This window comes from Neophocaena asiaeorientalis, unplaced genomic scaffold (assembly GCF_003031525.2).
Source record: "Neophocaena asiaeorientalis asiaeorientalis breed wild unplaced genomic scaffold, Neophocaena_asiaeorientalis_V1.1 scaffold251, whole genome shotgun sequence".
Classification (NCBI taxonomy): domain Eukaryota; kingdom Metazoa; phylum Chordata; class Mammalia; order Artiodactyla; family Phocoenidae; genus Neophocaena; species Neophocaena asiaeorientalis.
In genome coordinates this window covers 4,357,269-4,373,720 of record NW_020173377.1, presented here as the reverse complement: position 1 = coordinate 4,373,720, position 16,452 = coordinate 4,357,269, and the positions used below count along the sequence as shown (strand labels likewise).

At 39.0% G+C, this 16,452-nt stretch overlaps 1 protein-coding gene across 1 annotated transcript in view; it reads left to right on the top strand.

The window, feature by feature from the left end:
* ERC2 (ELKS/RAB6-interacting/CAST family member 2) overlaps positions 1 to 16,452 on the top strand; it is an 823,240-nt gene that overhangs the window by 332,604 nt on the left and 474,184 nt on the right. The window contains exon 6 of the mRNA XM_024746387.1: positions 10,237 to 10,404. Within this exon, the coding sequence (XP_024602155.1) occupies positions 10,237 to 10,404 (168 nt within the window). The remainder of the gene's footprint in view (positions 1 to 10,236; positions 10,405 to 16,452) is intronic.

Below are 16,452 nucleotides of genomic sequence, written 5' to 3'. Positions count from 1 at the left end.
TGGTGCCAACCGCTGTGGCTCAGATGCTAGCTCAGAAGTCTGCATGGTGATGTGCTGTGTATTAATCTAGTTTCCTCACTGATTGCTGTTTCTGTAGTGCTGATAAGCCCCTTGTTTGCATGTTCACCATTATATCCCATGGCCAAGATTTGGAGGAGGGAATGTATCAGAGAAATAAGATATATTTCTTCTATGCTTTCTCCATTTCATTCCCAAAGAATCTTAAATGCAAATACAAAGGCAGGTATTGAGATCGTTTAACAATCCTTGATTATAAGGAGTTATTTATATGATCCAGAATAAGTTCGCTTTAACTTTTGAGATAATCATTAAAAAGAAAATATAACATAAAATATGTCTCATAGCAAACTCGTGGATCCTTGAACATAGGTCCCCATCCTCCAGGAGTATGGGCCCTGATTTGAGAGACATGACTTTAAAATACAGGTTTAAGTCTCTTTTAAATAAAAGGACTCTGGTTTCTAATTTGTTAGTCAGTTACAAACATGTCACACATACCTGGATGGAGGTTACTTATTTGGATTTATTGAAAATAACTGACATTGAGATCACAAAATTGTTACTTAATCTTGGTACCAAATTATCAGTGATTTAAGTTCTTTGGGTTCAGTGATAGTTTAGAAAGTTGACGGCATATCTAAGTAGGACCAATATTTAAAATTTTTTGTTTAAATTTAATGTGCTTACTTGAAGGGAAAGTGCAGTATGAATGATACATGGTGTTTTCTTAAACTTGTTTTTTTGGTAATAGTAAATGTTTTGAAGACGGGCTTTTCAAATGTTAGGAGGTACTAAGATTGATAGCTTTGCAAATTGGTTTTAAGTATTTTGAATTTATAACTATCATCATGTTGCAAAATAACATTGACTTTGGAATGGCTTACTTCCTTTTGTAGTAATTCAAAAATATTATGACAGCTATAGTTTTATAGTGAGCATAAAAACCAGTGAGGTAAGTTCAATGAGGTAAGGTTAGTGTTGGAAGTTTTATTAACAAAAACTTTAAGTATTAACACATGAGTTACAATTCCCATGTGTTTTCAGAAATGTGCTGGAACTGAACTGAACATTAAATTTTGAACTTTGGACTAGTCACTTAAAACCACCTAATTTTAGTGTAAGAAGTAGCCAAAAACTTAAGTATGAAAACAGGCTTTATAAAGTTGGCTGGATTATTAACCCACGTATGATATGAATCCTTCCATGTAGGTGATACAAAGCATTCTTAACCCAGTATTGTTTTCTTCAAGTAGGTGGCATGTGGGAGTTGGGTATAATTTTTGATAGGTAGGTAAGACAAAATGCATCTTTACAACCTGAACATTTTAACTGTGTTAACAAGTTGGTGATTGTAACTTAACTTTTATAAGCATAGCATGTGTTTATGCAATACTGAATATACCTGAATTTTATTTTTCGAATTGAAATTGTATGAAAGAACGGACTTATAATTTAAGAGAAAAGTATATTGTAAATTATGAAGCAATATATAATACAGCCATTATTGTTACTCTTTGTGCTATTTAAATATCTTAAAATATAGTATAGATATTTTTTCCTTGGTCAAATGTTTAAGTTTTGGGTTGCTAGATGAAAGCTAGCACACGGAATTGGGATTATCTAGTCTTTTTTCCCCCAGTCATTATCACTCCATTGATCAACAGGAGGGTAAATTCATGATTGACATTAACTGGTCGTCTTGAAGAGCTTAAGGGTGTAACTGATAAGATCATATCTCTTACTGTGAGGGGTAGGGAGACCTTTTAACTAAGACTGAAAACCAGGGACCGTTTTAAAGGGATTTCTCTCAGCTTTCAGTTGTGTACATGTCCTCTCCTCACAAGTTTTTGTTGACTTGATCTCAGTGGGAGTAAATGCATCTATGTGGAAGTAAATCTGTAAATATGCAGAAGATGTCCTGATTAGTCTTCTGGAGGAATGTTGATATAATTACAGGACTGCTCGCCCACAAGTAGGTTAGACTCTAGTCTAGGTTATGTTGTCTCAGGAGCTTCCAATTCATATAGCCATTTACCTTTTTAATGTTTCCTAGCATCTCAAGCTACATGTACCTAATTCTGAACTCTTGATTTCTGACCTCAAGTCTGAATTCTCCCTAGTCTTTCCCATAACAGGCAATAATTCCACTGTCTATTCCAGCCAGTAACCCAGGAGTAACCTTTGATTCCTTCCTTCCTTCCCCCCTGCCCATAATTACAAACCCGCAGTTCTCCCAGCTGCCTCCTGATTGTTTCTCAAAATATATCTCAAACACAGCCACGTTCTCCTTCTCCACCACCTCCATCCTAGTTGTGGCAGCCAGTGTCTCTCCTCCGGTTGACTGCCTGTCCCTGGCCTCCATACCACCCCCCCCCCTCCGACGCCCACAATGTCTGTTCATACAGTAGCATCAAATTGTCCCATCCTTGACCAACAAAAAGACTATTGTTTTTTCACAATTCCTTGCTTTCTGGTTCAACAAGGTATTCTATACTTACTGTGCAGTTTCTTGCCACAGACCTAAAATCAATCATTTCTACAGTGAAACTGATTTTTTTAGTTAGAAATGGTTTTGGCTTTAGTTAGAAATGGTTTTAAGAGACAGTATTTGGGGTGGGCGATCATTGTTACTGAGATGGTCACTTTTTTCTAAGCTTTTTTAATGGACAAAGCTAGAAAATAATATTTTAAAAAAGAATACATACCATGTGTTCATCCTTACTAGTATTACAAGGCTCTTTTTTAATGACTTAAATTTATTAAAATCCAAAGTTATCTTGAAAGCAGAGGAGCATGTATAAAGCACAACTTATTTAAAGATCAATAAAGGGAATTCCCTGGCAGTCCAGTGGTTAGGACTCCAAGCTTTCACTGCCGAGGGCACGAGTTCAATTCCTGGTCAGGGAACAAAGATCCCACAAGCCGTGTGGCACAGCCAAAATGAAACAAAGCAAAAACAAATCAATAAAGACCATTTAGTGTTCTAAGATGGGATAGTAAAGAGTAGCCATCAGTTAAATAAACCATTTTAATGAATATCAAAGTGTCAGTCCAAGTCTAATTTATAATAGCTGGTAGACATTTGCTAAATCATGAATTTTATTATTTTGTATGTACCGAAACACACAATATACATTTTCACCAATAAACACAGATAGCCACAAATTAGCCTTTTTTCATCCAGTTTTTTTTACAAGGCTTTTACATATGTTCTTAGATTTTATATTTGTATTACTTTCCTCTTACCCTAAAAGTCATGTTTACTGATAATATTTACGTAATACTTATTTGCTCTACCTCACCTCCAACTTCACAAATATATGGTTCAATAAGTCATGACCTGACAGTCTTGTTAAAAGGCTGTATCTCTAAACTAGGACAGTGCCTGGCACAAAATCAAGTCTTCGTATTTGTTGAATGAATGAATAATTAATTCTAGTTACTGGAGATAAAAAGAGCACCTACAGGGAAGAGAAGTCTGAAATCAAAATAGCTGCAGAAGTCGAAGAGTAGAAAGACATAACCTAAGTATAGGGTAAGAGATAGACACACCCTCATCTATAAGTTAATTTTTAATGGTGCAGTTCCTGAAGGTCATTTTTTTCTGAAAGGCAACTTTTGCTATAATTAGAGATTTGTATGAAAGAGCTTTTAAAAAACAATGATTATTCTGAATTTTTCTTTTCAGCAAGACTCCAGAAGGATCATACTAACTAAATCACCAAGCCAATTAGGTGGTTCTCTTTGGTAGAGATCAGTAGCCTCTGATGGTGAAAGAAGGGAAGGCTATAGGACTCCTGCCCATGACCCTGCCTCCAGTTGTATCAGTCATACAACCTCTCTGAGTTCTCCTTGAAATTCCAGCTCTCTGTCCTTTTGAGATCATAAAAGGTTCATGAGAGGTCAGTGTGACACTATTTCCTGTGGCAAGGCTCAGCCAGCCATGTTTGCTGTTGGTCCAAAATCCTCCCTGAAGTGTCTATATGTGGGGAGATCAAAATGTAAGGGTTGAGGGCTTCCCTGGTGGCGCAGTGGTTGGGAGTCCGCAAAAAAAAAAAAAAAAAAGGAAAAAAAAAAAAAAAATGTAAGGGTTGAAACTTTGGGGCTTATTGGAATCATAGACCTGCATGGTCCAATATGGTAGCCATGAGCCATATGGGGCTATTGAGCACCTGAAATGTGGCTAGTTCTAATTGAGATATGCTAAAAGTGTAAAATAAATGCTGAATTTAAAAAAAAAAATTATTTTTTGTTTATTTATGGCTGTGTTGGGTCTTTGTTTTTGTGCGAGGGCTTTCTCTAGTTGTGGCAAGTGGGGGCGACTCTTCATCGTGGTGCGCGGGCCTCTCACTATTGCGGACTCTCTTGTTGCGGAGCACAGGCTCCAGACACGCAGGCTCAGTAGTTGTGGCTCACGGGCCTAGTTGCTCCGCGGTATGTGGGATCTTCCCAGACGAGGGCTCGAACTCGTGTCCCCTGCATTGGCAGGCAGATTCTCAACCACTGCACCACCAGGGAAGCACCATAAATGCTGAATTTTGAAGACAATACAAAAAATGTAAAATATATTATTAATTTTTAAATATTGATTACATGTTAAAGAGTAATATTTTTGATATAGTGTTATCAAAATTAGGGTTTTGATATAGGGTTAAGTTAAATATTTCATTAAAATTAATTTTACCTGTTTCTTTTTACTTTTTAAACTTGTCTACTAAAAAATGAAAAATTACATATGTGGCTTGCATCATAATTTCGTTGGACACACTGTCTTCAGTCTTGTTTCTGGAAGGGTGGGAATGTCTTTTCAACATTTCTAGCCAATCCACACATCTCGAACACCGCCCATTTCACCAAGGAAAAAGCACTCCTCACATCAATTACGTTAATTGACCGAATTTCAGGTACTCATCAAATATAAAGAATATTGAGGCACTTTTGGTAGTTGACTCTGGCATCTCAGCTTTTAACTGAAATCTTTCATAGGCTAATTAACTACCCCTGGAGAACTTTTTTGCATTTGGGAAATATACCCATCTACCCACCCACCCAGGCAACCCCTCCACATAGACACACATATCATACTGTGTATGCTGAAATATTTTAAAGTAAATGACAGACAATATAACACGCTGGTACATGTTAGAGCACAAAACCTTACTTGCTGTTTCTTCACTTTTCCTGAGGGTTGTTGATTAGCAACCTTTGTTGCATTCCTACGGTATATAAATCACTGGGTTAGAGGCTGTGGAAAGCAGAATAATAAAATATAATAATAATAGCAAAAATGTATTGGGTGCTTCTAGGTGCCAGGCACTGTGCTAAGTGCATTATATGTGTTATTTAATTTAATCTTTAACATAACTTGGTGAAAGAGGTACTCTTATTAGCCACATTTTGCTCATAACACCTTAGTTTTGTTCCCGACATTTGGAAGGCCCGTGGGTAAGTCCATGGCCATTGCCATGAGTTGCTTGAACACATATATTTGCAATGCAGAGACTTTGCAAAACAGAGTTGTCTACTTGAGCCACTTGTTGATATTGATACAAACTGAAGTTCAAACCAATGTGCTTAAGGAGACTCTTCCTCTTCGATCTCTCTTTCTTTTCTCCCCAAGGTCTTGATCTTTAACCTCTGTGTTCACTCCCTAGGGTTCTGCTACTTCTTCCTTTCAGCTCTGGCCTTGGCCCTCTGACATTTCCCCCCTTCTTTGGAATTGGAGTGAAAGGATAGGGGAAAGTAGATTTTGAGGTCTTAACACACATGGAAGGAGTAGAGGGAAGTACAATGGCCCGATTTCGTTTAGGTTTATGGTAATCTCTAAGACAGACCTTTCTAGCTTTAAGGCGCACACTTTTTAGTAAAACCAGGGGAAATTATTGTAATTATTGATGAGTGGTTTAACACATCATACTGTTATGTCCAACCCATGTTAGGGATTGGGGGGCAGGAGGTTAGGGGTGATCCTGCTTCTCTTGAGGATCCAGATTTATGGAGGTTCTGCCATCATCTAGCTCCACCATCTGGAAAATGTAGCCTTTAAGATCTCTGAGGAAGGGGAGGAGGGTGGGGATGGCATAGACAGGAAATGATGTATGTCGCTTCTGCTTACATTTCATGAATAAAACACGTGGCCTCATCTTCCCACAAGGGGGCTGGGAAGGGAAATTGTTCCTGTGTTCAGGAAGGAAAGGAGAATTGGATGTGAGTGAGAAGTAGTGGTTACTACTTTTAGATGTTAGGTTATTTTTAGTGTTTGTGTCTTTGGAAGCTATGTACTTTATGCATACTTCCAGCTTTGAAACTGTCTCCTCATTTGAACGATTGCAAGTTGAATCAAATTCAAATATACCCTTAACCCAAGTCTACTATTAGGAAAAACAAACAAACGACACTTTGAATGTGAAATAAAACTATATTGGGAGCTTTTGTGTATGTTCCAGTTTCATTTTCTTTTAAAGTTCTTCTTTGTGATAGCATGTTTATTCAATGCCTGAAGTGTTGTCAAGTAAGTAGTATTCAATCTGTGAAAATTTTCAAGTGGCCCCTTTTTCTCTCTCAAGTGTTTTTTTTTTTTTCTCAAATGTTGCTGTAGTCATTTTAAGATTGAAGTGAACCATTTGATTTTTAAAAATTATTCATGGCACATCAAGTAGCACTTTGTGTTTTGTCACAATATTGTACCCGTTTCTGAAGGCCTATGTGACCTTATGGGAGAAAGGTCAGGAGGCTTATATATAGAACTTCTAGAAACATACCTCACCATTGGAACTGGTTATAATTCCTGGGTGATGACAATGAAGATTAATAATGTTTAACTCTGACTTTGGCAATTTTTGCCCATTTCATTGCCATGGTCCTTTTCTTTCAAGTTATTACCTGGAACAGAAGTGATAACAAATGCTTCACGTTTCATACTGCCAGGTAAAAGGTTAAATTTTCATATGTTATATGCTTTTAAATATGCACACACATGCACCCACATATACACACAAATACACAACTGGATCAGAAGGTAATGAGTAATTCTTCTAAAATGAAAAGATTGTCTTAGTTTTAACATTAGGTAACTAGTTCCCATGTGGTTAAGTCATATGTAAAAATTGAAAATTCAACCTATGGGTCTTTGTGCACTGACTGTATCATACAGTTCTAATTTTCTTTTTTTTTTTCTGGGAAATGATGGTGCTCTTTGCTTTGCCAAGTTTTATTATTGAGTCGACTGCCAAAGTTTGAGAGAGAGTCAAGGGCCCTTAAAATTATTTGGTGTTGAGTGACAAGGCAGAGAAAGGTATTTCATATTCCCAAACATTTTAACTTTTATGTCTCTACCTGATGTTGGAATATAATCTAAACTTCAGGGATTTTCTGATTCTTTTAAAAATGATGTACACTGTCGAGTGAGGTTCGAGTATTAGCGAGGGGAACTTTAATCCTACTCATTGTTGCTCAGTTTGGAGCTACATATTCTAATTTTTAATCATGTTCTTTCTGGCCTGATCTTCCTTGTATTTAAACTTCTGTGCATCAGAAGGTCTGTGTGCCTGCTTGTGGTTTTGCACCATCTGGAAGTTAAAATTTGACTTTAGAAATGATGTCATGCTTGCTTACTACAAACTGGGCTAATGTTGGTTGAGAATTGGATGCAGTTCAGGTCAACGTTTTGTCTAAAAAGAAAAAGACGCTTAAGCTTCATTTCTTGATTCTAGGAGACTGTGCAAAGCTGTAAAGATAGAGTGAAGGTGACTGAAGGGCACAATTCAAATTCCTTTGAAGCTAAGTACATGCTGTCAGGCACATGGAAAATAAACTCCCAAAAAGAAGACCTCAGCTGGCACAGACTCCCTCCTGCCATGTAGAGTTTGGGTGTTGTGAGTAGTGTGTTGATCACGACCATCTTTGCTCTCCATTTTATTCCTGGAGAAATAGTCTTATGGCTAAGGTTGCTGTTTATCTCTTCTGGGCTCAGTAAGATGGGGCAGGGCACTGATAGATCACACATAGCCAGAGGGCACTGCAAATGTTAAGCTTATTATTCATCAATAGAGAGTCTCTTTTTCTAAACTCTCTCTAGCACTACTCACTACTACCTCCCATATTGTAATTTATTTATATCATGGTTTTGGATATTGGGTGTTTCCTTCGATCCAGATAAAGACCATTCATCTTTGATAGGTAGAACGTGGGGCTAATGGGACCACGGTTTTTTCTCAGATATACACTGAATCCTGGTCAGCCTGTGTGCAAATCTCTACAATTGAATATGTAACCCCTTCTAACCACTGCTGTGATCTACAGTGTTCAGCATGTTCCACCAATTTCCAGGGAACCCACTAAATGCCATCCTTTTTGTATAAACTAAAAATCATATTTTTTTCACCAGATAAGAGGAAAGCTCGAAGAGAAGTATTGATGTTACTCCAGGTTGGTAGACGAAGATAACTTTAAACAAAGATAAGCCACTTGAGAATCTGAGATGTTTAAGCTTTAGTGCAATTGGCGTGAATTTTCACTTAGAAAAGGGCAGATCCCCAGGACATGAGTATCCCCTTCACCCACCCGCCCCAGACCTCTATGGCCATTATGTAAGAAGACACACAGCTATCAGATGTCTGAGGAATCTGCAGTTCACACCCTCTGCAAGCACAGAATGTCCATCCTCTCTCATAACGCAGTCTGGGTCATTCAGCCGAACTGGGCTTCAAGCACTCGTCATCGCTTCTTCCCTTGCTGGGACCTCCCAGCTTCATCCTCCTCTCTGGGACAGAAACTAGAAAACCTCCTCACCAACCTCCCCATCACCTTTGACCTTTAAAAACACAACTTTGGCACCCCTTTCTTGGAGAGGGGTAGGAAAAGGAGATTCTACTCTGATAACTTTATCTCTAATATCATCCTCCTTCCCTGATGTATTCTGCCTATGACTGATTTCTGTCTTTAAAAACATAAAATGTCAGGCACTTAGAGACAGTCTGTTCTTACCACTTTGTTTTATGAATGAAGAAACTGAGTCTGGAAGCCTGGGTGTGGGGAAGTGAGAGTTATTTGTCCTGATCCTCACAGGTAGAAGATGGAAGCAGAACCTGGCCTAAAACCTAAGTGTCCTCTTTCCATTGTTCCCAGTTGCCTTTGACTTTGAGTCCTCATAGTATTTACATATCTATTTATTTTGGCGTATTACAGTATTCTTGCATCCTTTGTAAACAACTTTTGTTTTTATCCCCTTTCATCCAAATTTTACCTGCTGGTAGTGTAATGAGCAAAATGTTCAACAAGAATTGGTATCAGATGCAGCAGCCCCCAGCTCACCCCTGTCCCATTCTTTTTCCTCAAGACCACCTGTTTAAACTCTTTATACCTGGTTATTTTGATATCTCTGAATAACATGCTTGCATCATTACTTCCTGAATGTTGATGTAGCTTCTATCTGTCCAGTTCTTGGTACGGAAGGTGAGGATTAAAGTCTTCCATCGCCCCCACGCCCCACATCACCCATGTAAACTTTTTTTGCACATGGTCTTTGGAATGCTAACATTGAAAAAATAAAGGATATGTTTCCTCATTTTATTACCGACACTTGAAAAGCAGAAATTGTAATAATCTAAGTTTTGAGCTAAGGTAGAAATAGGAATTTTTTTGTATGCTGTGTCTTTTTTTTCTTTAGTATTTGGAAAGCAGTCTTTCATAAAGCTGGAGAACGAGTGTCATTTCCACAGCATTTTCTTCTAGCAGCATTTACTTCCTCTTGGCAACACGTCTTTTTCTAATTTAGGAGTGTTTCTCAACGTGTCAGTCTTGTTCTCCCAGATATCCATGGCATGGCTCATTGTATTCTCTGAGGAGAACATGAGCATCCCTGGAGGATGCTGCATGAGACGTGTTGTACCCTCCCTGGGCTCTGAAAGACACACAGAATTAGTGTGCTTTTTTTCCCCAACCTTTGGTTTTACAACGTGAGACATACTACTATTTCATAATGTCTTATTTCATATAAACCTTATATTTTAAAAAATGTATCACTGTTCGGGTACACATGCAACAGAACTTTAAGGTAGATGTAGGCTTTAAAACACATGGAGGTGCCCATGAGCAGTGTTTGATCACACTGCTCAGGAGGTATACTGCTGCCCCACGCTCCTCGCAGGGCAGGACTGATGGTTACTGATGACCTCTCTGTAAAACTACAACCCTTTTTCCTTTTCCTGATTTCAGGTAGATGCACTGAGATTACGACTAGAAGAGAAAGAATCTTTTCTCAATAAAAAAACAAAACAGCTGCAGGACCTCACAGAAGAGAAGGGGACACTGGCTGGAGAGATTCGAGACATGAAGGATATGTTAGAAGTGAAGGAAAGGAAAATCAATGTTCTTCAGAAAAAGGTGAGTAGCTGACATAAGCCCTTCAGGTTGAGAATTGATAACATCCATGTTTTGTCATTTGAGAGAAACTTCTGAGCACGTGGAAAAGAAGAAATTATTGTTGAAGAATTGTAGATTAGGGAGTATAAACTTTAAATTTACTGGTATTTAACTTGTGGTTTGACTGTGTCATTTTTAGCATGACCTGTTGAATTTTCTATTTGATTATCTGGAAACTAAATAGTGATGATTATTTTTTCATTTACCATCTTAAACATAGAGATAATTGTACAAATTTAGATATAAAACTAAAATTTATAGTTAATTTTTCCTTTTTCCTTACTGAGAATTGAGCAGTGTGTTTTGTGGGTCTTAAAGGTATTTTAGTTGCATTTTGTATTTACATAAACTTTAGTAGCTCTTATCCTGTCAAACCCATACAGATTTTAGTGCGGAGTGGTAATGTTTACACCCATTACTTAATTGGAATCAGTGAGAGAATGTATAATAAGTTCTAATACAGTGACTTAACCCAGAAGATGCTTGACCTGGTTAGGGCTCTTTTTTCTTTCCTTCTTCCAGCAGTTCATTTTCTCCATTGTAGGGGAATGAGATTTGGGGATAGCACCCAGATTTTTTTTTTAAGAATTCTTATTTGCTACTGTGTACAATTTTGGTGGGACCATAGGGTCCCTTGCCTTCCGTAAGAAAAAGTGTAGGCAAAAAGAGAAACCAACACCTGCTCTTTTAATAAAAAGAAGCTGTTGGGAAACACAGGGGTCTCAGATTAACAAGCAGGCGGCATGGAAGCTGGGCAGGAACCAGTGGGGGGAAGCACGAGCTGGCTGGCCAGGACACTGCCATAGACAGGCATGTTGCCGGGCACCAATGCTGCAGCTGCAGGCAAATGGAATCTAACCGGCCCTCCTCTTGGTGTCATTTGCCACCATCACCTCTCACCTTGTTTATATTGACAGCATCCTATCTGTTTTTCCTGCTTCAACTCTTACCTTTACTACAGGCTGTTCTTAACACAAGCTGGAGTAATTCTTTTAAAACATAATATAATTCTTATCACACTCTGACCAAACCTCTCCAGTCACAACCAGGTACCTAATTTGTGGGGCCCAGTGCAAAGTGAAAATGTGGGACCCCTTGCTCAGACTTTATTGAGAATTTCAGGATGGTAAAGGAAAGCATTAAACCAAGCATGGGGCTCTTCTGAGTATGGGGCCCTGTGACCCTACACCAGTTGCACGTCCATGAAGCCGTGTCCCCATCCTCAGCGGCTTCCATCCTCACAGGATATTGGTGGTCTGATAGATCATATTATTAATTCATTTCTGTTAAGATTTTACAGACAAGGCCCTGGTCACCGTTACAGCTCCAGCTAATTGATACAGGTGATTAGAAGAGGGCTGGGAAGTGACGACTGAGGACGCTTTGAATCAAAGGACTGTCTAGGGCAGGTGGGACTAAGTGGCAGTTCGTGGAGCATATACTAAGGATTCAGAAGAAGACTTTTCATTTAGAATCCCCACCAGCAAATGATATCAAAAGCTGGCATTTATTGAACTTAACTTATGTTGAACACTGTATGCTAGGTACTCTGCTACAGTTATTACGTTCACTATTTACTTACTTTTGACCATATAACCCTGTGAGGCAAGCACAGTTATTAACCCCAGCGATGCTGAGGCTTATGGTAGACTTACCCAAGGTCATACAACCTAGATACAAGTTTATGTCTTTGGGAGTATAGAATAAAATGATTATTGCAAATTAAGAGAATAGGCCTCCTTTTTCTTTGGCCCTCAAGTTTATGATGACACCAAGTGCGAGAGCAAATCAAGTAAGAACATCACAATTGCACAACCAGGAGTTGAGACTAAGCTCTCTTGTTCTTTTTTTTTTTAATTGAAGTATAGTTGATTTATAGTGTTGTGCCAATCTCTGCTGTACAGAAAAGTGACTCAGTTATACACATAGAGACATTCTTTTTTCTAAATGTTCTTTTCCATTATGGTTTATCGCAGGAGATTGTGCTATACAGTAGGACCTTTTTGTTTATCCAGTCTAAGCTCCTTCATTCTTGAGGAATAAATGGCAACAATTTTCTCAGTAAAGATTTTGGGAAGGCGCTTTCTTTTTATCTTTTTTCTTTTTAAAAAAAAATATTTATTTATTTATTTGGTTGCACCAGGTCTTAGTTGCAGCAGGCAGGCTCCTTAGTTGTGGCTTCAGGGCTCCTTAATTGCGACACATGGGCTCCTTAGTTGTGGCATGCAAACTCTTAGTTGTGGTATGCATGTGGGATCTAGTTCCCTGACCAGGGATTAAACCCGGGCCCCCTGCATTGGGAGCACAGAGTCTTATCCACTGTACCACCAGGCAAGTCCCTGGGAAGTCCTTTCAATGCAGAAGTGACAGTTGGCCACTTTTGCTGATGTGAGTATTTTGCAAAATTTTAAACTTTCCGTCACAGCCAGATTCAAAGGTTTGGGAATCAGTTTGGGAATTCTAGAACAAAGCCAGTTGTGTATTATGGCTCCTTTGGGCAACAGGGTCATGATCCCACTTATTTAAGCCATGCTGATAATGGATTTGGGAATATTTCATGTATATTTGGAGAGGTTGTTTAGCTTCAAGTTTTGTTTTTTTTTCACTGAGTGTTTACCAGTACATTTGGTGGAGGATATAAAACCACTGGCAACATAGCGATCGGGCAGGAGTGCTATTATACCTGCAGTGTGAAAGAGAAATAATTCCTAAAGAAGTGATGCACACAATTCAGAAACTACTACTTCAGAATGTGTAAATAATACAGAAGCTGACGGGCTAATGAAACACTGTCTTTGGGACTGGGGACTCCTTAGAGTTTTGACCACATTCAGCATAATTGGCTGATTTAGGGCAGGCCTGGACTGCGACAGCATAAGCTTTGGACTAGGGTGTGTTGGCATGGAAGAACAATAAACTCATGTCAATGTCAGAGGTGCAGTATTACTTAATATTTCTTTCTTGTAGACTCTTTGGCAACCAGCACTGTGTTTTGATGCCAGTAGAACTGGGTATGCTCCTTCCATAGCCATGTTGAACCTGGCCAAGCTAGGCTTGCACCTCATATCTGTCAGCTTTGCCTTCAGAGCCTTGGGTCTCAGAAGTCTTGTGTACTCCATAAGCCATGTGCACAGGTCACATGTCTGGGCAGCAGGCACGGGCATAACGCTCTAAGCATTTTGTTACTTGAGGAAGGAAGTGAAATTGAATAAACAGAGAACCCCAGGTAGCATAGTATCTCTGATCAAACTTGTGTAGCAAAACAGAAGTCATCGAGAATGGATTTGGTCCTACCACCATGTTTCTGGCTCTACTCCATAGTTCCAAGAAATGGAATTCTTTTAGTAGGTGTCAAAAAGGTGCATGTATGAAGATTGTTTAGTGGATCATCCCTGTGTGGCTATGATACTGAAGTCAGAGAAGCATCCCAGTTTTCATGCTACAGCCATAGCATTCTGTTCCCATACCTGAATTCAAGCTTCCACTGATGAGGTGCTACCTGACTATTGAGTTTTTGTAGTAAATGTCATAAAACCTTGATGACATTGTACATTTGGAAAGTGTATAATGCCTAGGATTTTAGAACATGGTAGCATTATTTGAACCAGATCAAATTCAGACTGTTATGTAGCTCATAGATTCTTGCAGCATAAACTTACTACCCAAGAAAATTTTTTTAAAGCCATTAAATTGGAGAAAAATTCTGTCTCCATTTTCATTCTAGGTCTCAGTCCCACAAGCAATGTGAATTTATAGAGCAGAGGTATTTTATTTATTAGGGGTAGAAAAACAGATGGTGATTTCTCTGTACGCCAAGTTCCCTAGCTGTCTACTGAGCTTCATAGATTGCCCCGTGGGTTGGAAAGGGCAGGGAGAGGGGAGTGTAGCTGGCTCCTGGGAATGGTATATATGGACCTGCCCCTTTAGCAGTTTTATTCTACCCATTTGGAAGTATGATGGTGAAAATTCTGAATGACAATAGAGGAAAGAATGCTACAGGAATGTGGTTATTAGCATACTGGATTGCTTCGTGAAGTTTATATTAAAAAGTTAAATTTGAGAAGATGGCTAGGGAACATAGAGATTTCCACATGAGTGTAAAATTGACATAAGGTATGGAGGACTTTCTGACTCAATTGAGCTCTTTCTCAGTGTTAAATATCCAGTTGGACTTTTATATTTATTATTGGCAAACCTCCTAATTTTTTAAACATGTGAAAAACCATATTCATTTTGCATTTACTAGTGTTTCCTACATGTCAGTCAGTCACTACTGTAGGCCCTGGAGGTTTAAAGAGAAATAAGACATTCTCCAGTCCTCAAGAAGCTGACAGTCTGGTTGGGAAGGTAGACTTGTATAAAGTGGCATGTTACCAGAAACAAACCACTTGATGGATGCAAAGAGCAGAAGCTAATTCTGGCTACCTTAAGCAAAAGGAAATTTACTGCAGGAATATCCAGAGCTCCAGTATCTGGCTGGTAGAACCAGATTAGGGATGATCAAGAACCAGGACAGCTCTAGGAGACCAAGAGAAAGCAGACAGTGCCCTGACCTTGTAACCCGGAGTGTCTGGTCAAGTGTCTTCTCTGCTGATGGCTGCCCTCACCCCTCCCCCGCACCCCCGCCCCACACCCTTACATCGTGCTGTTGGTCAAGATTCAGAGTCCTGGGACAGAGCTCCGAAGTTCACACAAATGCCTCTCATTAGTAGGATCTAACCAGACCCTACCTAAAAGGAATCTGGGAAATGTGGTTCCAAGCCTTACATCTGAGCTTTCCACTCAGTTCTTTGCTGACACTGCAGGCTGGGAGAGGTTTTACACTCGTAGATAACCATTTCTTGGCTCACTTTGAAGTTATGCACCCTGTTAATGAATGTTGGCTTCCCTCCAGGGCTAAGCTTCTTGAGCACCCCAGACGTCATCATCAAGATACCCCCAGCTCCTTGCAAAATTCTTGGCAGGTGATGGTCCTCAGTCAATATGCATTTGATGAATAAATTATGTCAGTAAATTCTGAATGAATGAGAACTTGGGAGAAGAGAAATCACTTTGAGATCCACTCCTGGCCCAAGAATATTGTTTGCTGTGAGAAGAGTCATTTGCCCCAGTGAAATGTCAGACACACTTGTTGTTCCCAGAACAGTGTGTTCTGTGTAGGCTGCAAGATGGAACCATCCCATGAGTAATAAAGCACCGATAAGGAAATGATTATTGCTCCACCTGCATCTAACACCTCCAGCCTCTGTTCCATTACCCTGGGAAGATAAAAATGGATGAAGCCTTGAGTAAGGGAGCTTAGCCACTTTTCTTTAATTTTCCCTTTTAATAAAAAGAAAATGTGGCATTTATAGAAAATACTGTTTTGTTCCCCAAAGAGAATGCTTCTTCCTCCAGTTCTCACTTCTAACTTACTGGATTGTTAGAGTCATGGCATTTTATGAGAGTGATACAATGAAATTGCTGATTATCCATGGTAATTTCCAATTATGACCATGCAAATGATAATTTTCATAACAAAAAGGTAATCTACTATTGATTGAATCCTTACTGTATACCAGACACTCTGCTAAGGGCTTTGCATTCTTAGGTCGAGTCCTTATAACAAACCTAACGGCATGTACGTACAATCATAATTGCTATTTTTAAAATGGGAGACTGTGGATTAGAGAGTGACTTGCCCAGAGTCACATGGCAGGGAGGTGATAGAGCTATTCTTAACCACCACACTATTCTGGTGTTTTTCTATTTATGGTCCTGCTTCCCTCATGAGACAAGTGGGGTCATTAGCTTTTAGGGATTAGCTTGAGCAATTTACCTGAGGTCGATACCTGAGGATGCCTGGTTTTAATACCAAACGGGCCGAGATGCAGCTACTAAATAATGTGATGAAAAATAGGAAAACAGTTAAATTAAAAAGTATGACATCAGATCTGGATTTTTAAAAGTTTGTTAGTCTGTATTTAGAAAAAAGAAAGATTGTGGTGACCTTCAGTTTATGTTTATATT